This window comes from Amblyomma mixtum, chromosome 7, assembly GCF_055824585.1.
Source record: "Amblyomma mixtum isolate Tamu chromosome 7, ASM5582458v1, whole genome shotgun sequence".
Classification (NCBI taxonomy): Eukaryota; Metazoa; Arthropoda; class Arachnida; order Ixodida; family Ixodidae; genus Amblyomma; species Amblyomma mixtum.
Genome location: NC_143018.1, coordinates 43,608,492 through 43,630,055, shown reverse-complemented (window position 1 = coordinate 43,630,055; position 21,564 = coordinate 43,608,492). Strand labels below are relative to the sequence as shown.

General features: G+C 50.9%; 1 protein-coding gene across 1 annotated transcript in view; it reads right to left on the bottom strand.

Annotated features, from left to right (window-relative positions):
- Positions 1-21,564, bottom strand: part of LOC149335826 (uncharacterized) — a 97,971-nt gene that overhangs the window by 43,560 nt on the left and 32,847 nt on the right. Inside the window, exon 2 of the mRNA XM_089552386.1 lies at positions 10,397-10,892. Coding sequence (XP_089408512.1) covers positions 10,397-10,798 — 402 coding nt within the window. The 5' untranslated portion in view covers positions 10,799-10,892. The remainder of the gene's footprint in view (positions 1-10,396; positions 10,893-21,564) is intronic.

Sequence of the window (21,564 nt, the reverse complement as noted above, 5' to 3'; positions counted from 1 at the left end):
GCTTCTATTACTATAACCATCCACGACCAGACCAGTACTAGTGAAAGCGATCTTATTCTTTTTTCACAAAGACATCTCTGTGTGTCAAGTCCTCGAGGAATGAGCGTTGCAGCGATTTCAGCACACAATCACTCTAAACCGAGTCCCGTTGATTTACTGGTACTCTGCCCCGCGCGTCCTTAACCCAACCCCTCCCCCTACCCTACGTAGACGGCGATCTCAACGTTCACCGCTACGCGCTCGCGTCGCCAAGGGCGTGACGAGCGTCACGTTTTAGCGCGCCTGGCGCGCGACACGGCGACGACGCTGCTCCGGCAGACGCGCCAGACAGCCGGCGGCGCCGACACAACACGTCCACAACAACGGCGAGTCCACGCGAACGGTCCAGTGCGTCCGCTCGCGTGCACCAACCCCCGCGGAGGCAACGAACCGAGCAGCCAGCCTTTGTCCGTGCGTTTTGTTCGCGTGTTTGCGCAGCCGCGGCCGTTGTTCCCATCCCCCTGCGACGCTGCATGGTCCACCCCCCCGTAGCCTTCCACGCCCTGCTTGGCTTGGGCTAGGCTAGACTAGGCTAGAATCCGGCCTGGACAACTCACCCAGTGCGCAGGTGCGTGTTGCCATGGGGGCCTTTGCGCAGATTCTACAACACGACATCCCGACAACGATTGGTTTGAACAGAACAGGGTTTTTCCTGCCGGATTTCGCGGCTTTCACTTGCCGGCAGGCACGACAGAGCAAACATAACCGGCGGAATGGTTGCACAGGTGGTACAAACCGCGTCGATCATTTGTTACATACATTCGCTGCAGTGAGCTTCAAACGCGTTAACCCTATCCCGGATGTCTCCCTACTTCCATCTTCTCTTTGTTGGCAGTTTTCTTGCGCTTCCTAACACCCTTTCCTGCTCGCTTCCACTCGTTCGGAGGCGGGAGGCAATCGGTACCGCGCTTCAGGCTCGGCAGTGCCGAACACCTCGCTCAATGTTCACTTTTCTTTTCTTTTTTTTACGCGCGGATGAAGCGAACCGGAGCGCAGCGGGCGGCTCGTAAGACCCGTGGTAAAAAGCCGACAACGTTTGTTTGCTGCGGGAATTAATGCCGGATGGCTGCATCCGCTACAGCGTGAGAAAGTCAAACTTACCCTATACACAACGCGCTGACGCTACACTGCGACGCGAAAACGTCGAACGCCCGGATTTGAGCTCCGAACAGTGCCCGGCAGATTCTTGGGTACACAACTTCCTTTCTCACCGCGTGCGTGCCTGCATGCCTTTTTCCTTTTGATCTTCCGTGTGTATATATATCGCATCCTGCCACTTTTCACTCCATATTTTCTATCCGTTCTACAAGTCACTTCATCAATCTTGGTCGGTTTGCTTTGCACGGAATTCAGTCCTGCTTTCGGGCGGCTACGCGAAACCCGACTCCTGTCTTACTTCTTTGTTTTTCTCCCTAACACCCCCCTTTTCTCTTTCAGCTACAAGAAAGGGAAAGAATCAACAAGGTCCAACCGTCGCTGCTTCGCCGGCAACCCAGAATATGAGCTCACGTTGCAGTTGGCTCCTGCGCTTTCACGGCGCACCGACTGCAATGTTTGGTTTAATGCATAACAAGAGAAAAAAAAAGTAGACTGCATGCAAGACGGAAGAGCAGAACAGCCGAAACGTCACAGTATACCCCCGGTTTAGATGCGAGCGTCAGTGAAATCCAACACTCCACGGATGCCTCCAGCTTCGTTGGAATACATCCCCTACGGCAGTCAAAGTTAAAACAGCGCAGCTCGGCTGACGACGTGCGGTTCTCGGCTTTCCCAGGCCGTCGACTACAGGCAGTTGCGCGAGGAGCGTCACACGAAAGCTGAAGCCCGGGTCGAAGAAAGAAAGAAAGAAAGAAAGAAGGAAAGAAAGAAAGAAAGAAAGAAAGAAAGAAAGAAAGAAAGAAAGAAAGAAAGAAAGAAAGAAAGAAAGAAAGAAAGAAAGAAAGAAAGAAAGAAAAAGAATTCGTCCATCCAGCCATCCAAGTAAAGCCAACACCGGCTGCTGTCTAGGAGGCGGTGTTGGGCCAAGCCCGAAATGCGTGTGTGTGTGCTGACGTAGAGGCGGTGAGGGGGTGACTGTGTGGACCAACTTTGTGGCGGCTAACGTTTTCTCGGGCGTGATTTATGAAGCTCCGCACAGGCTTGTCATGGGAAGGAGAGAAGGAAAGAGAGAGAGTTCACGTCGCGCACTCGAAACAGGGGGCGTTCTAGCTCTCACCTAGTTTTGGGCTGTAGAACGGAAGGTCCCTACGCGTCTAAAGGTCAGGCCTGCGAAGAGCAGCGGTAGCCACGGCTTTAACGTTGCCCTATCGCGCTGGTTTGTTTTGCTAGCCTTAACCTGCGTTTCGTGTCTTTGGATGTCAACGGCTTCACTTCTTCCAAACCCCTTCAGACGGCCACCGCTACGACACAGAGACATACATCATTATCTGTCTGACTGAACGTCAGCTCGTTCATTAAGCACTTCTCGTTAGCCACGTACTGCAGGCGAGAGTACAGAGTGCAAGAGAGTACAAGAGTGCAAGAGAGCGCAGAGTGCTTGTCTAGAACACGTTCTGGGCGTGTTTCGGGCCGAACAGGCGATAACTAGCGATAACATTCGGTTAAAAATGCTTTTGGATGTAAGCATGTGCAGTTAACTCGTAGTTTCATCGTCATTTTTTGCTTTCCTGGTCGCAGGGGCTTTGGGAGCTACGGAAAACACAATTGGCTCGTTCTAGGCATGTGTTCTGCCCTCTGCACGAAAAAAAAAAAAAGGAAAATTATATGCTTTGAACAATTCGACCACTGCTAGAGAAAAAAATAAACAGTCATAAAAACCGCCGTCCTGACTTTCTGATAGCGCGTAACTTACAGCACTTCAAGCCGACAAAGAAGGTTAGCGAAAACATAAATAATGAGAAAGAAACGAACGGGGAGGTGGCTGTTCTCCAATCAAAAAACATAAGACGCATAGAAGAAGCGCCAGTGTCAAAACCGCGGCGATGCGTGAAACCTGGCTACTGAGAGAAAAACAAAAATGAACAAGCGCAAGTCTACACGCGGTGAAGAAACAGCGTCGCGCATATGCAAACGAGTATGAACAAACCGAAAAAGAAAATAAGCATACGGAGATGCCGACGCACCACGCCGATTAGCCTCGACAAAGGAACCGCTCTGTGTGAGTCATTTCAAAGGCTCTCGTGGTTGCCGCCCGTGCAGCGAGCCGACCGCCAGTGTCGACTCGGACCAAGGAAAATAAACGATCAAGTCCGACACGAGCGAGGAGCTGACAGGGGCGACGAAAAGGACTGGGCCATAATATACCGCTGCAATCGTAGCGGCGTTGGCAACGAAGTGTTGCGCGCTACTAAAGGGAGTTTCGATTATTCTCTGTATATTTTGTAAACTTTGTTTGAGAGTTACTAATGCGAAAGCACTATGCGCCTCACCAGCAGCGATACCCGATGCTCGGAAACGGTGGCGCCCCAAAACCAGGTGAAGGGCAAAGAAGAAATAATTTCTTTCGATCGAAGGTGTGTGGATTGAACCGCGGACTTTCAGATTACGAGGCAAGGATGGAACACGTAGGGCATCTAACCGATCTGCTTCTTGGAGAACAACGGTGAACCCAGTATATGCTTTGCCTCACGACTGCATGCTAATGAGTAGACGCGTCGGTAGAAAGGAAGAGGAAAATACTCAAAAAAAAAAACTGCTGGGGCACTTAAGCTCTGCCTTAAAGGGGCTGCGAAACACTGCCTGGGGGAATACCGGCTATACTTCAGGTGGGTTCTTTATGTCACACAGATGCTGACTTAAAAAGAATTACAGGAATCGATGCACAGGAACGGGAGTTATTCAGTGAAGAAATTTCAAAATACAAGCAAACAAAACGCTGTCCTCAACTCGATTTTGGCGGGGCTTCCCACTCCTATTTCGCTCTCTCAATGACGGCACCTGGCGCAACCAATCAAAACAGCCAGCCAGAGCACGTCGCGGAAGTTTGTACTCCATGGTTGCCTGCTCTCTGTGAGACTGGCAGCGTGGTTTCCATGCCAGAGCAACCCTGGTGGTGTATTTTTATTTTACTTGCTTTGCAGGGCTTTTATCTAAGACAAACAAATTGTTTTTGTTGATCTAATATAAAACGCAGACAGGTGACAAAATGTGTCTCTATTTATTCACACAATTTGCAGGGTATTTACTGTTTGTCCGGTCATCAAGCTCGCGCCAGGTGATGTCATATCCGCTGCTAAAAACCCGCCACTGTGTGGCGACACCATCAGAGCCATGAAGTTGTTTTTGGGAGGACATTAAAATATTAAAAAACGGAATGTACGCGGTATTACCGACGCTAATAGCACCATTATAACTCACTGTGTGCAATCAACAGGCAAAACAGTCAACTAAGATTGTGTTTCTGGGCCCCTTTAAGGGTATGACGCGATAGCTAATGGGTTATTGCCCATATATGCAGAAATGGGCATTTTCTATTTTACGCATTCACCACTCCTGGCGCAGTGGTGCAGCGATTAAGCGATGCGATATGGCAAGTGCTGCCACCTGTGAGATCCAAGTTGCTCTTCATAGCAACCTCTCACGACCAGCCGTAAATTTAACCGCCACCGGCCACGGTGCGCAGTTTATACTCACAATGCGGAGGGCAGGTTGTGATGACGCCACAAGGTCACGTAGCCCGTAGATGACCCACATACCTCCTAGATTGCTCCTCTTTTTCGTTCACTGTCAACGACTGCAAAGACACGAACTCCTCAAAGCTATCGTGTTAAAATGTAAAAACAATAAAAAGAAAATAAGAAATTAAAACAAAAGGCTTTCGCATACAAATCCCCTAAGTAGTCTGAAGTGCCCGCCTTAATTTTCTGCTGTGCCGAAACGACATCGCAGTTGCACGTAGCAGTGCAATGACTTCAGTCACGTACTCAACTGGCATCGATAACTGCGGTACCTGCAGTACTCGTGCCGATAAAGGACGTGGGCTAATTTCCATGAGTCATTTAACTGTGAGGGGAAGAACTGCAGATGGAAGTTTGCGCAAGTCCCGTTCTCTTGCCCTAGCACGTCTATGCGTGGCGCTTCGCTAGCCTAGGAAACACACCGACGCTCATCGAAATGCTGTCCCACTCCCAACTTGTCATCTAGCCGATTCATAGCGACAGTGTATGGCGAACAAGCTTCCGTGGTGTGCGATGGTGGTGGTGATGGGTAAGTATACATTTTCGCTGAGAGTTTCTAGAATGCGTTCCCCTTAACACTAACGCGGCCGTTGTTTTCACATTTTCTCGAGTATAGGTTCCTGTAGGACGCCAGGCTTCCGCGAAGTATTTCGCGGAACAAAGCTAATAAACGAGAACTGACGCACATTGCCGCGATTCTTATCTTCTTGTACCCCGACTTCTCGGACCACTCAAAGAGTCATTCCTCAGACTAGTCTACACTTAAAACACCAGCGCGTGACAAGTGACGTCACCGAACAAGGGAAGAGCCTTGTTCGGAAAGCGGGACCGGGCGCCACCCATGCCTCACGTGTCTGACACGTCACGCGTGTCTTTCCCCCCCTGTCTTTTGCTTCGTGGAGTTCTCGACTCTCAAGGCAGAACACTCCATCCTGCGGGGACAAAAACCATCCCTCTCAGCCTCCACGCTGCACGCACCGTTACGCTCCCAGCAGGAGGAGGACAGGCATCGAGATTGATAGACCAGATAAAGCCCCGACTTCCTCCCTCCTAACCACTCCCGCCTACGCGGCGCGGTACAGTTAGAGAGAGGCGGCCTGCAGGGCCGACAACAACCACCCTCAACCTCCTACTACCTTGGCTCCTTTTGATGCCGCTGCTGCTCAGTAACTTTTCTTCACACGTCCCTGCATCCGAACACGTTTCTCGGCCGCGAGGAGTCGCCCCTTACCACCCCTCCTCGCGCCCAGGCTTCTTCTTCTTCACGCTACAGCCGTCCTGCGCCAACGCATCGAATTCAATATGCGCGTTGCGTGCGCTGCGTATCGCCTCAGAGCCAGCTGGCCGAATAGCTCGGACGGAGGTGGCGTTTTTGATTCTTTCTTCTCTTCCATTTATTTAGTTTTTGTGTGTGTGTGTGTGTGTGTGTGTGTGTGTGCGTTCGCACGCGAATATCTCACGGTGCAGCGGCTCTCAAGAAACTTCCAGAAGAAGCAGGGGAGAAAGAGAGACCCTGTGTGGCAGCGGGGTTCAACCGGTTCAACCGTGTCCCGGTGAAGGCAGGCGTAACGAAGTCGTGCCGGCAGCGTGATGGACGGCGAGTTGCCGCCGTCGCGGACGCGCGCTGAGGTCTCGCTTCCAGTTACGTCCGCGGACTGGGGCCATGGTTATGCGGTGGGCTGCGGGCGTACTGCACGCGCTCTAGAGACCGGTGATTCAGAGAGGTGTCCGTGCCGACCAGTGGGGGAGGTGCCGAGCGCGGATGCAGTTACGTGCAGCATCAGTATCTATATCGGCATCTGAACCAGACTATAAAGTGGCATCTGAACTGGCATCTGAGTCGGCACCTAAAGGCAGCAACCGCGGCGGCCGCGTTTCGATGGAGGCGAAACGCGAAAAGGCGCCCGTGTGCGTTAAAGAACCCCAGGTGGTAGAAATTTTTCCGGAGACCTCCACTACGTTACCTCTGAACCGCTAGCTAAGCGAGAGGTACCACCGCTACTGCGTGACTTTTGTTGCTGGACTCTTGCAATCAGCAATCCATCAACAATTAGAATACTTGCAATTAGCAACCAGCAAGTAGCTTGAGTACTTGAAAACAGAAGGACCTGAAGCGAATCCAGTGCACATGTAGGTGTACAGGAATTGTTTGGTTTCTGGCGGTTTAACGCCCCAAAGCGACTCAGGCTATGAGGGACGCCGTAGTGGAGGGCTCCGGAAATTTCGACCACCTGGGGTTCTTTAACGTGCACTGACATCGCACAGTACGCGGGCCACAAGAATTTCGCCTCCATCGAAATTCGACCGTCGCGGCCGGGATCGAACCCGCGTCTTTTGGGTCAGCAGCCGAGCACCATAACCGCTGAGCCACCGCGGCGGCCGAAATGGTATGAGTGGGCGCAGGGGCAAGGACTAAACGCGAGTCGTTAGTGGAGTGCGAATGACTGTGACGATCAACTTTTGAGCCTGAGCAGAAGCCCCGATAAATGGCTTCGCCCACTCGAAACCTTGAGCGCTGACAAAATCCAGCCTCCCACGCCGGCCAGCAAGTCTGCCGCCGCGTAAAGATTTAGTCTGCCGCCGCGTAAAGATTTGAAGCACAGTGCACTCGCGTTAATCCGAACTTCCGGTTTTTTCCAACCTACGCTCAGCCCCAATCCAAACAAATTTTCGGTGCCCCAATCGAGTTTTATCTATTCTCTGGGCGCCGTTGACCTACGCTCGGGATGAACCTGGCGCAACATCTTCCAGCCCCTCGCGTACAGTCGACGTTGTCGTACACGCACATTTCCATCCGCCCACGGCTCTTCGCCGCCGCATCGTGACCGGTTTGAGCGAAAAAGGCCGCTATTTTTTTCTTCGCTGCATCGCCGGCCGCGCCAGAATACCCCTCCCTTCCTGGACCCGCGCATACCTGTCGCCGCGGGCATTATATGTGTATATATTTTACACACACACGCAAGCCCTGGCCTGATCTCTGACTCACCGGTGGCTTGTGTGGGTATAGGTAAATTGCGATGTGCGCCCATCACCGAGAAACATGCCGAGGGGATGCTAGCCGTTCCTTGTTCATTTTTCGCTAGCTTTTTTGTTTGTATTAAAGTGGACAGGCCGGCTGATGCACCTAGGTTCGGATTTAGCAACGTAAACATGCCAGGAAAAAAAAAGTAAAAAAAAAAAACGGGGCAGGTCACCTCCCTGTTCGCCGAGGATCGCTGAGCCTTTCGGAGGTCTATAGGAAGTCACGATACAAAAACGCACAAGGAGTGAGCGTAAACCTTGACCCGCCATCAACAACGGGGTATAGGAGAAATATGTATATAGAGGCGGATGTCTCGGTTTATGGGTCTCCTTCGCTGGGCGGAGAGGATGCTCGCAAAACATACGCTCGCTTGCTGTATACACCCTAAAATAGAGAGGTATACAACCTGCTCGTGCATGCGGCGATAACCATAGATCCTCGAAACACGCTAAACCTGCATGCATGCCCATGTTTGCTAAGTGCGCGTGAACGGTGTTCGTGTGTGATACACGGCTAGTATAGCAAGAAAGATTACCGAGACGGGAACCGAGAATCGAGACTCCGAGAACCGAGACGGGAGTAGGCGCTCGATTGCAGGTTCGACGGAAATGGCGTCACTTTAAATTCACACTACTGAAGAGGATGGGTAACAGGGTTTGGGGAATTAAAGTGCACTACAGGTCTCGGAGTCACGTAGTGTGTTACGCTAAAGCACCACGATTTCGTCTACAAAACTCGACTCCCTAAGCTGCGACCTCTCCTTCGAAGCGGAACGACGGGAACATCGGCAGGCGTTGAAGCGCAGTCGTATATTGAGCGTATAGAAGAAAAGCGCATAATTCTCCAAAAACAAGCAACGAGGTCATGCAAAAATATGCGAAAAAAAATACAAAAACTTCGAACAGGTTCCTCTGCTTTGCCGATCAAAACAATCTAATCTTGACAAATATTTCGACAGTGGCATCGCGAATCATCCTATACATAGCTTGCACCGACGTCACATCCGGTGGCCGTCGGTAGCGAATCGGCCATACTGCCGAACCACTGCCAGACCGCCTCTAGCTTTCCGCTGCCTATGTTAGCTCGCAACGTGTCGGTTCTCGTCCATCCGTAGATTCGGTATGGCTTTGTGTGCCACCCTTGGCTGCTACGACCGTAGCGACAGCTCCAGGCGAAAGAAGAAGCCGTTTAACACGAACTTCATCTGCATTCGTAAGATAACCGTAGGCATGCAAGTGCGAGCGCTCCATGACAAAGTACGAATCTGCGCGAGCTGTGGCTGGCTCGCATTAAGCGCGATGATTTGGACCCTGACAACCCAAATTTAATTGTGTGCGGAGTGCACTTTGTGACAGGTAAGAGGCTTCTGTCATCAACTTAATGTTTACGATGTAACGAACCACGACGGCCGCGCCTGACGCCGCCTAGGCCGATCGCTGCCGGAGCGCCGACGACGACGAAGCGTCGCTGAAAGACGAAGTGCCGCCGCTCTGCACGAGATCGCTTGGGTTGGACTGGCCGTCTTCTGCGCTGCCCGCCGTTCTGCTCGCCGTTTTGTGTCGCCCGCTGTCAACACCACGCCTTGTACCATTTGTGCAGAAACCCCCTTTCAACGAAAACGTGGGAAGCAATGGCTACACTCTTGAATGTTGCTGTTTTGATTAACGCCATCCAATTTGTCTGAAAACACAAACCCAGACTGGGTCCCGTGTCGCTGCATCCTAGCTACAGCACTAGGCAAGCCTTTTCGGATCGCCACGACCGCAATTACTGCAGAGAAAGCGGCGTGCCGAGGCCGAGCTTTTCGTCTCGTTGCTTGCGCATCGCAGACAGGCTTCACACCCACCTGCTGTAGAAATCATTGTGTGGCCCCATTGATTCGAAGGCTTTCATTTCTTCCAACTTCACAAAGCTGGAAGGAGTACACGATATCCCCCGTGGGCCACTTCGAGGAACACATCAACGCCCATCGTCGCGTCGACTCCCGGTCGCAGCGTGTACGGATCTGTATCGTCGCAAATTTTCAGTTTGTCTGCGTAGCGTACACGCGCCGATCGAATAAATTCAGACCAGTAGCCTGCACTGAATGGTTCATTCGTCTCTGGAGTAGGCATCGCACTCTAAAGATAAGAAAATAATCCAAAGTGTCCGAGGAGTGGTCCGGCATCGCAGGGCAGACGGGCGGGGACGGCCGAATGGTTCGGCAGCATGGCCGCAAGCGTTTGATGGAGGCGGAAGTGACGACACGTGCAACCTATGTATAGCCGGGTCGGTCTTACCTCCGAAAGCCGGGCGCCGGGCGTAAGGCATAAACTCATTAAAGCTATTGCCATCGAAATGCACAGAGAATCAAACACTCGTTTGATCCATTGGACTGTCATTACACTCCAGCTTCATTCCTGTGAGAAAGTGGAAACATCTGGCCGCGGAGGCGTTTGTGCTCATACCATGCGTGAGGAAACCAGCGGGCTTCTGACGTCAGTGAGATTCGAGCCTACGACCTCTTGAAGCGGATGGTCTGCCACTGGGGCCTGTTTATAAATGAGTAACTTTTCTTCATGACCTCCGTACCCGAAAAAATGTCATTTCGTCTTTTCTTATTTCCTAATCAAGGTGAAATGAAGGAAGGAATCGCCTGGGCACGGCCCTTGGGACTCACGTTCACGTGGTCGTTGACGTGCTTCTCGTCCCGGTCCAGGAGGTTGAGGCCGATGGTGAGCGTCTCGACGCACGACGGGGAGCGCTTGTGCGACGCCTTCTTCTCCTTCTTCTCTTTCTTCTCCTTCTTCTTGTCCTTGCCCTTCTTGTCCTTCTTGGAGGCGCCCTCGGCGTCCGACTCTCCGGCCTCCTTGCCTCCGGCGTCCGAGCCTGCCTCAGCCGTGGCCGCGTTCGAGTCCTCGCCCTTGGAGCCGGAGTCGGTGCCCTTGACCTCCAGTTCGATCTTCTCCTTGGCGTCCTCCACCTTGACGTCGCCGCCGCCCACGTCCTCGAGAAGGGGCAACGTGGACTCGTTCAGGTTGGCCCGCGAGCCCGACCTGGAACTCTTGTCTTTGGACTCCATGGCGCCTTTAGCTGCCGGTGCACGTCTGGGTTGGGCTTAGAGGGCCGAGAGCTTGGTCGACTGGTACCCAGTGGGTTCCTAGGGGCGGAAGTGCCTGCACAAACAAGGAAAACGAAACGATCGATTCACGGTCTGCAGGTGAAGGACGTGAAAGTTTCTGGAGGTCTCTTTGCATGGCTTAAAGGGTCAATGAGGACAAGTCAGTGCAATGCATTCCCTGAATATTTTACACCACATCACAAAAATGGGGGCCAATGAGGTATTGCCATACAAAATTTCTCGCTTGAGGGTGATAACATGGTTTCTAATGCGGGTTTCCCAGAGAAACCTCGAAGAGTCTGCACAATGGTTGTCTAGCTTGCATAATTCGAACTCACCAGATCTCACCAGATTGCAATGACCTCTAATTGTTCCCTCTGAGCACCAGTCGAGGTTACGTTACTCAAGCTAGTTTCTTAAATGCATCATTCCTCCATTTAACACTGACTACGTCCTCCGGACATCCAATTTTGTCACAGCCAAGACCACCGGTTGCCAGTTCAGCCCTTTATACGTGCCCCGCCCATGCCCACTTCCGCTAAAAACAAGGAACACGCAGGTAGTTAGATTAGTCATCAGAGTCCTCCGTCACCATTTCAGCGTCTCTTGACCAACGCAGCAGAGCCTAAACTAACCACACGCGACCGCTCGACTCGGTGCTGAACCAGAACGCAGGAAACCGCGACGCTATGTAACCAGCCCTCCCGTCCATCTCCGGTGATTTCGCAAAGAAAGTATGTTCAGCTCCCCCGAACAGGAGGACTCCCACAGCCACTCGCCGACGTTGTTCAGTGAGCGTAGCGACTCGCCGCCGCAGTTTCGCGTCGTCGAACCGCGCGCCAGCGGTGCTCACGAGCTGCGAAGACGAGGACGTGGACAGGGAGCGGCCCCGCGCGATGCGACGTCGACTCGTGCTCATCAGGCGTACATCCGGCGCGGACAGCGCTGGGCGCAGTATGTACCGCATTCACGCGAGCGTAACTCAAAGCGGAGTCAGATTCGGCTGAACAAAATATGATGCTTATTCATCAGACAGACCGCTGTCTAGGTTCGTGTCCTCTCGTTAAGGCCACGGGTAGAATGGGGTATTTATTTATTTATTAGTTACCTGCATCGCCCCGCAGGGCATTACAGCAGAGGGGGGGGGGGGGGGGGGGGGGGTACAGACTTCATTAGAGGTATAAAACAATTATTGCAATGCATGGAAAAATGCATCATTAGATGTGATGCATACAATGCTCGATGGCAAACTGTTCCAATCTCGAATAGTTCTAACAAAAAAGAATAACGCAAGACGTCACCCTTGCAGCAGTGGTCAAGTCGCTTTGAGATATAATGAGGTGCCTGGATATATTGTTCGCGGTTTGTGCCAGTTTTCGAATAATAAATCTCATGGAAAAATTTCAGTCTGATGTACCTTCTACGTTCCTTCAACTCTTGCCATTTAAGTTTTCGTTTGCTTTCCGTCATACTAACTTGCCGATTATAATTACCAAGAACAAATCTAACAGCCCTATTCTGAGTCCTGAATTCTGTAGTTAGTTAAATAGTTAATTATACAGTTAGAAAAGCTAAAACGCCGCGTATTGGGGTCTCGGCGCATGTTGAAGACTGAAGTGGATGTAAAGGGGTTGCAGGAAACCTTTAACGATACTACAGTCTCGGTGCAAAAAAAAAAAAAAATTAACAGTGTTCTTTCGGTTTATTGTTTGTCGGTAGCGGCAGTGAAAGTTACTCAGTTCGTGATAATTGCGGAAACGCCCACTGCCGTTTGTATATTTCGTGAAAAGAAAAAAACACTGACCGCGATATAAACTAGCCAAACTGAAAGAAAGAAACGAAGAATGTAATCAGGAAAAAAAACACGAAAAACCGTTCTTTTTCAACAAAGACACTGTAAAAACTTCCGTAATTTTACAGCACAATGGTCCTTAATTAATTTACAACCTTTGCCGCGAAGCGGTAAACGGACGATTAATCCGTAATTGGTCCGTATTTTCTGGCTATTGTGCACACGAGGCATTCAATAGTAGTCATTAATCTGGTTTGTTTTATTGGGGTTTAGCGACCCAAAGCGACTCAGGCTATGAGGGACGCCGTAGTGAAGGGCTCCGGGAATATCGACCACCTGGGGTTCTTTAACGTGCACTGACATCGCACAGTACACGGGCTTCTAGAATTTCGCCTCCAAAGAAATTCGACCGCCGCGGCCGGGATCGAACCCGCTAGTCATTAATCTGCCCATGGTTAATGAAGCCTGCCGATGGTGGAAACTAGTACAGACACGTCACCTATGTCCTGTCCAGGCACGTATACAAGGGGGGGGGGGGGGGGTTCCCCTCTTTCACTTGGCAGTGCTCAGCCAATCCTCCCCCCCCCCCCCCCCCCCCCAGCTGGAAGAAATTACTCTGGGCCCCTCCCGATAAAAATTCCTGGCTACGTGCATGGGCCTGTCTCATGGTCCACCCTATTGCCTTGACACGTAAATATAAACAGTCATTAACCATAACTGCTGGCGTTTCACTCAACTGAGTCTTAAATTTCAAATGGCTTTTGTCCTCCCGCCCCATACACGCCGTGCGATACGTGCCACACGTCACGGCGTCCAACACCGGTGCTGTTGACTCAAGAGCGCGCGCGCGCGCATGAGACTTCGCTCATCATTAGCGGCGGACACGTGCAGTCAGCGCCGCACGCCACGCGGTTTCGAACACGTACGACGCGCCGTCTCCGCTGATTGGCCCATTACGGGAGAGGCGACGGGCAATTAGGATTAATGGGGACGCTTTCGCCCGACACGTCGCGTGTTTGCGTGCAACGTGTCCCGACCGCGGCGTGGCGCGGGCCTGGCCACGCGTTGTGACAACAGCGGCCCCGCTGACGCCCGCGCCCCCTTATGGCTCCTATGGGAGGAGAGGCGAGCCGGCTCGAATGCGTGCCATACGCGATTACGAACGGATAATGAATGGCCCGTTGTTAGAGGGCGCCACAGATAATCTAAGCCACTTACGAGGGCTATCTCGGAAGAGAGACGAAATGAACTAGCGCGGTGTGTACGTGACGTTTCCATTGCGACAGCATCCGTGCATGCGGCCAGCGAAGTGTGCAGCGATGCTCACCCCTTGGCGCGGATCGATAACATTGGGTGCAGCCTTTGACGAAAGTGCGCAGCCCATCATGTGTGCTTCTGAACCGTGCTGTGTGGCTTGGTTTCCATGGCCAGATACATAAATCTATCGGTGGGAGAAATTCTCGTCTTCAACGCATCAGAGCTTAGAACCGGCACGGGTGCTCCGGGGTGACCCATTATGCGGATTAGACGGCAACTCTTTGTGCCGCATATTTTAGACAAAGTTAGCACTGGTGGTTCGATTCAAAGTTTCACTTTTGTCGAAATTCAGCAATAAAGCGCACATATTCTCTTTCCATTTTCTTTTTACGTAGGGTTGGCTACAGGCAAGAAACCTCAGTATGTTAAAGGGTCAGTCTACTGAATTTTATCGACCATATTTTCTTTGCGGCAACCGATAGCTCTTTACTCAAATTACCGTTTAGCCAGCTGTGGTGCCAAGGAATGCGGTAGAACATTTTAAAATAGAATTTATTAATGTGGGAACACATCTGTATGAGATGGTAGTCTCATCTGGCAACCATCTGGATTTCCGCCGCGCGGCGACAAACATGGCGGCGCCCGTCGAAGCCGGACCTCTCGCTTCGGACTGAATTCTCGTTGTTGCTGCCTTTTTCAGTGCGTTCACTGGCCATAAATGGGGCGCCTGTCTTTCGCTTCGTCTCATCTCGCCTATAAGAAAGCATATAAGAGATAAATTTGCTTTATTTTAATAATTAGAGTGACGATTCTGCCGCTCCTAGGCTTAAGTGGAGAGTCGGTTTGTTTACAGCAATGGTTCCCGTCCTGACGACCAGATGGCGCCACTATAGGCTGAGTTTATTTTTGCGTCTCTGCTAGCATACGCTGAGCTAAAAGTGGGAATGTGCCTGCGTTTTCCGTACGTGTAACTATAAATATTCATGTCATTTACAGAAAAAGCGAGCGGTACGCCTTCTACAGTTTACTAGAACAAAACGTGCGTTTCTCTGACATTGGGGCATACAAATGGTACGTAGTATATTCACTTATGCTTCTACAAAAAAAGACTACCACTTTCTTGAACAAAATGAACGTTTGGGGTCGCCACCATGCTTTTTTACGCGACTTTTAACGCCGAAATAAAATATAAATTCCTACCTAAATCGGGCGCAGACCCCTCGTTATTGATGTTATAGGGTGCCAACTACCAGAATATGCCATTATTTATACACTCATCTCAGTGAGTAGACTGACCCTTTAACACAGAAGAGTGTGATGACACGACGCCGTGTCGGAATGCTGTGGTTGTTCAGTGCCGGGCATTGGTCTTACCGGCCGCGGCGGCCAACGCAAAAGGTGCCCGTGTGTTGTGCGATATGTAACCGCACGTTGAAGAACGCCATGTGCCCTAAATTAATCCCGAGTCCTCTACTGCGGTGTCTCTCCTAACCTCATGTGTCGCGTCGGAACGTTAAACCCCATAATTAATCTTTTTTTTTTTTTGCAATAAGCGACTTTTCTTTGTACCTTTTCACAGTGCAACTGGCTGCTGCAAAATGAAGCCTGCGCCGTAGAGCCACGCTAGGCTAGTCAGCTTTTGCGTAGAAATAAACATAAAAAGCAGAACAGGTCTCTCACCAAAGTCCAGTACGTTGCGAGAGTCTCAACTCTTTATTGGAACGAGCTTAACAAATTGATCCTTGCTTTTCTCCGACGCACTGCGCTGTTCTGCTCATTATACTCACAATATTACGGGCATCGTTACAGGGGGCGTGTCGACGGTGGCATGTGTACACCATATCGCTTGGGACGAGCACTGCTTTTCTCGCTTTTTACGTTTTTATTTTTAATTTACGCGTCTCACAGTTCACCGAACTACTATACTACCGATGTTTTCACGAAAACACGGAGAAAAAGAAAAAAACGCTCTCTATTCTCTATCCTGTTCTACTAGCGCAATGGGGCGTCCCAGAGGGCACAGCGGCCTTGGGACGAAGGAAGTCATAAAGATTAGCGCGCGTACACCACACACACACATACAACAGTGTGTGCCGCGGTGGTGAACAACGCGTACTCGCATACCGCAGCGTGTTGCCAAACGAGTATCAAGGCCACAGGCCCCCACAGCGGTCGCGCTCAACTCGACCTCTCGCAAGTGCTCCCCGTGAGGAACTGCGACGAGACAGTGAGAGGAGGTACGACACCCGTACAATGCCCGAACAAAAGCCGTCACAACTGTCGTGCTCCCCCGTAATGAGCTGCGAAGGACGTACGTGTTTCAGGGCCAGTGGAATGAATATATACCGACTCTTGGAATGTCTGCATTACACAATGCGTTTATCCTCCGGCTGCGGCGGTTGACAGAGCTAAATGGTAACAGCAGTGCGACGTCTTGTGAGCCAAGGACTAAGTGCAAAGTATGAAAATTAAATAAAATAGAATTTTTATAACATAATGATACATGATTAGGGGCGCACTTTGTAAAATATTTCCTATTTTCCTCTCATTTGCCCCTGTTCCGCTGGTGGATACCGTTTATGAAATCGGGACTGATTCGCTAATAAGAAGTATCAGCTACCGGCTCTCAACATTTAAGCAAACGGTTACTAATCGACTGGTCTTCTCCTACTAATAATTTCTACAACGCCAAAGGCCAGTCGTAGAATAAAATAGCTCGCGCGCGTCTCCGCGATTCCTCGTTTGGCCGTCGCTTCACTTTCCGTAAAATTAAGAATTCAATTAACCAATAAACAACCGACCCACTTCAGTGGGCGGGAAGAAACGAAGTAAAATATCCGCTTCATCGTCCCCCTTTTTTTTTTCTGGCAGACCGCTTCCCCTCCTCCTTCTATTTTTCGCTTTTGCTTCTCTCTTCTTTCTCTTTACTTGCAGATTTCTGCAACTACACCTACAGCGGGCTTCAGTTACACGACCAGTCAGCGTCGGGTCGCAGTAACAGCTCTCGCTGTCAAACCAAAGGGCGGCCACATGGAACAAGTGCGCAGGACGCCCATGTCAGCTGTACCGCGATACTGGACAATCAAGCGAAGCACTGTCCCCCGGCTGGCTTTCCCATTCAGTAAAGTGCCGGCGGGCTCAGTTCTCGACCGTCTTTGTGGTTCACCACCGCCTAGAAAATAAACGCGACGCACGACACGCGTGACGTGTAGCTCGACGATCGCGTCCACGCTTGGGCCGGGCGGCGTATAGATAAAGGCCAGCTGTTGCCTCCCCGCCCTCCAGCTGTGTTTAGCGGTGCAAAGCTGAGTAGTGCAAAACACTCGGACCCCGCCGCGGTGCCGGGGAAAGGAATGTTGCAAGGCGCGGCGGAAGCCGGGCCCCCACCGGCCATGTTGGTAAGCAAAAAAAAAAAGTTAAAATAATAAGAACGGATAAAATAAATAAACAAAACGAGAGAGAGGAGACGCACGACTTGGCGCGAAGGAGGTTCCGCTTGACGAGAGAAGCTGCTGCTACAACGTCCCCCCCCCCACCCCCCCCCCCCCCCTCGCGTCCCTCCCTCTGTGTCTGAACACCACTTGCTCGGTTTATTATTTTCACGCGTTCCACGCAGCTGCGAGACGGCGCGGTGGTGGCCCTGTTGACAAAATGATACGACCTCGGCCGGCAGCGGCGTCTTTTGCGAATACCGGCCACTGAGCGGCGCTTACTAATTGCCCCGCTCTTCGAGAGAGAGAACGGCGCCCATGTGGTTGAGTGCAAGTGCATGTCTGCGGGGTTGGGTGGATGAAGGGACAAAAAAAGGAACGGGGGGGGGGGGGGGGGGGGGGAGACGAGCGTTGTGACGCATCTCTCCGGCATTCCGCGTAGAAACGAAAGTAAGGGCTCTAATTGTCTAAGAAGGGCGCAATAAGTACGAGAAGACAGCGTGCTAGTGTCTGACGCGTCGCAACGGTTTTGTAATGTTTCAACCACTTTGCAGACTAAACGCGGCTAACCACGACGCCTGCGCATATTAAACGCGCATTCGAAAACAGTGGAGCATGAGCGCGAATAAAATGAATAAATGAATGAATGAATGAATGAATGAATGAATGAATGAATGAATGAATGAATGAATGAATGAATTTCTCCAGTAAAGCGTGTCGTCATTCTACACGGTGCCCGTGTTTCTCTTGGCATTTAGAGGCAAAAAATACAAGGCATATTAAAGCAGAAAAACGCTAATGTGTTTCTCGAGAGATGTTCTAAACTCTAAACTGAAAGGAGCAAAAAGAAAAAAAAAGAAAGAATAAGATGTCCTCTGACGCACTCCCTTTCATAAAAGTAAGTGCGCTAGAGGACAAATTACTCCCTTTTTACACCCATATAGATGTATTTGTGCTTAAGAGTGTAGTAGCCACAGGCGGCTTGTCGGAATGTAATGACCATGACCCATCTTATATACATGATAAACTGATACGAAGGTGGCCCTCAATTCCTTGCTACTTTCTCCTCCCTTAGTCGGTCAACCCATCGCGCTCAAAATACTCCATCAGTTGAGCTTTCGCAGGAAGCAAAAGCTCAACTCCCACCATTACTAGCTACGACTTGTAAACAGTCACACTTTTTTTTTCCTCGCTGTATAGCTGCCGCAACTTCTCCGTTCGTAAACTTAGAGAAATCGTTGCAGGGCCGGGCGCACATCTCGCGCCCCGTAAAAAAAACATGCTCAGCGAACACGCTCTTATTGCCACTTCGCTTCCACGCCTTCCTCACACAAGCGAGCCTTTGTTCTCCGTCCGTTCGCCGAGGAATCAGATATGCCTCGCACGCTTTTTTTCGCGCCCACTATTCCGAAGGGGGTCCGCGGCCCACATGCGTGACCGTAAATCACGCGCAGAGCCGATTTTCGCTTCCCCAAGAGAGCACGGAGAAAGATGGAGAGAGTGATAGACAGAGGAGGAGAGAGTGGGTAAGCGTGGACATTCCGTTCGCGGGCAGAAGAAGCTGGCGCAGACTGGTCACGGTCACAAACAAGCCAACGCAGCACACAGACAGACAGACAGACACTCGCACCCTCTGGCACGGCTCCAACGAGGGGGGAGGAGGAGGAGGGGCATCCGCGTCCATCGCGGATTTTACGAGAGAAACAGATGCCCCATCTCAAGCGAAGAAGAACGGGGAATGGATAGAGGAGGACTGGCGTGGCAAAGACTGCTGAGAGGCGTGTGTCATCGTCCTCTGCACTCTGGAGAGCGAAAACTTCCGGCTCGCGTTAAATCTGGGGGGGGGGGGGGGGCTTCACAGGCTGTGATGCTCCTGCCTGGCGGGCTTCAAAGCGAGAAATTTCCAATAACTGCTGCGTTCTCGCCTTCGCCGACCACGGACTGTTGCCGCCCTGCTCCTGAAGTCCCAGTGCCTTTAACAAACCCCCATCCTACATTTGGTGGATGGTGTGGCAATTGCGTGTTACTCGGGTAAGTTCGGGTAGTAACTCGGGTAAGCTCGGGGTTAAGTTCGGACGAGCGTCGTGCCATCTGCGCGAGAGGTTGCTTGGGAAGAGCAACATGGGTCGCAAAATCCCGACGGGTGGCTGGGATAGAAACAGCCGCCTGCCAGTGCAGTGGCGCATCGCTTAACCACTGCGCTGCTAGTGGTACATGAGGACTCGCCAGCCATCTATGAATCTCAAGTGGCAATCACCAATTCAGCATACATGGGCATTAACCACTAAAGGTATCACGTCATACCCTTAAGGCGGAGCTTAAGTGCCCCTTCTAACTGAAGAATGAACACCTGCTGTCGCATGTCTACTCGGTTTAACTACGTCAAACACCTACCACTTTTGTTGTTTGTTTGTTTTTCGCGGCAGAAAGTTTCAGAAATGCATTGCGCAAAACAGGACGGCCCCCTCCAAAAGTGAACCCAATTAAAATCCGCCCTCACGGAGAATGTATATTTAACCGTAAATTTTTATTTCCCAAACGATGGCGTGAAGACAATGTGCACCAAGGTATGCATTTCCAAGGAGCCGCCGCGGTGGCTCAGCGGTTATGGTGCTCGCTTGCTGACCCGAAAGACGCGGGTTCGATCCCGGCCGAGGCGGCTAGAATTTCTTTGGAGGAGAAATTCTAGAGGCCCGTGTACTGTGCGATGTCAGTGCACGTTAAAGAACCCCAGGTGGTAGAAATTTCCGGATCCTCCACTACGGCGTCTCTCATAGCCTTAGTCGCTTTGGGACGTTAAACCCCATAAACCAAGCCAAATCATTTCCAAGGAATTTGAAACTTTCGAATATCTCTGCGATGGACGTCACACGACTCGAATTGCATGTGAACGGAATGTGTTTTGGCGCGCAGTACGTGACTAGCAGAATTGAGGCGAATGACATTCGATTTTGAGGACGTGTGACAGGCCCGCGTAGCGCAGGCGTCAGATTCGTTCCCATTAGGGGGACTTCGCTCTCGAAACCAATCCAACACAGTCCTAAAAAATCACACACAAAAAATGCATCGATCTGCAGCTCAGCAGGCGGTGCAGTGTAAAAGCGACTACACGCACATACCCACATGCATTTCTACACGATCGCAAAGCAGGCAAAATCAAGATGCAAAAAAAAAAAAACAGAAAGGAAAAGATCCAATATACGCTGTGGCCAAACTGGTTGATTGGTTTATGGGGTTTAACGTCCCAAAACAACTCAGGCGATGACAGACGCCGTAGTGAAGGGCTCCGGAAATTTCGACCACGTGGGGTTCTTTAACGGGCAGAGACATCGCACAGCACACGGGCCTCTAGAATTTCACCTCCATCTAAATTCGACCGCCGCCGCCGGGATCGAACCACTGAGCCACCGCGGCGGCCGCTGTGGCATAAATGAATAATACTAATACGCATGTTCGTGATTTAATCATATACCATGATGCCGCCGTCATTATCAACAGCAACCACCACCAAAGTCATTATGCATTGCGTCATCATTTATACAGGCTGTGGCAACGCTAAAAGCGCACAGCAAAATGCTTCTCTTGGTCAAACTACTCGCTTATTCGCGCTGGAATTTGAAGCTGAAATGGCGTACGACAGTCCCTGGTTTTTTCAGTACCAATTTTGGACGATGTACTTTCCTTATTTCATCAGAATTAATTGCAATCGTCTCCAGCGTTGGCGACAATAACAGACAGCTTTCGCATACAGTGCGTTTAGCGTTGCAACAGCCGGATAATGCCAGTCACTGCTTTATCTTTGCATTTGAAAAAAAATTATAACAGAAAAATTAATGTTAATAAAACCGCGTGGAGTCTTCGCACTGTTTGAAACGCCGTGGCGCGACCCTTCAAATTCTCTTTTGTTTTGTTTTTTTTTTTTACACTTTTCAGCACCCAACAACGAAACCATATCACGAAGTACGCAATCCGTGTTGCCTGTACGCGTAAAAGCTGCTCGCCTCACCCAATACGGCACGCAGGTCCGAAACGTATTAAAGGTGCACTGAAGAGGAATCTGAACTCGTCTTTTTGCCGCGGGAACTCGATCTGCACGTTCCGAGCATCTTAGAAACTTCGATTTATTGCCCTGTGTGGCTTATTTTCCTAATTAAATCGAATTAACGTCCGGCTCCCGCCTTTTTTTTTTTAATTCTCCCTCGTACGGTGGGCGGAGTCGACCAACTCGTGGAGTGCATTTCACCCAG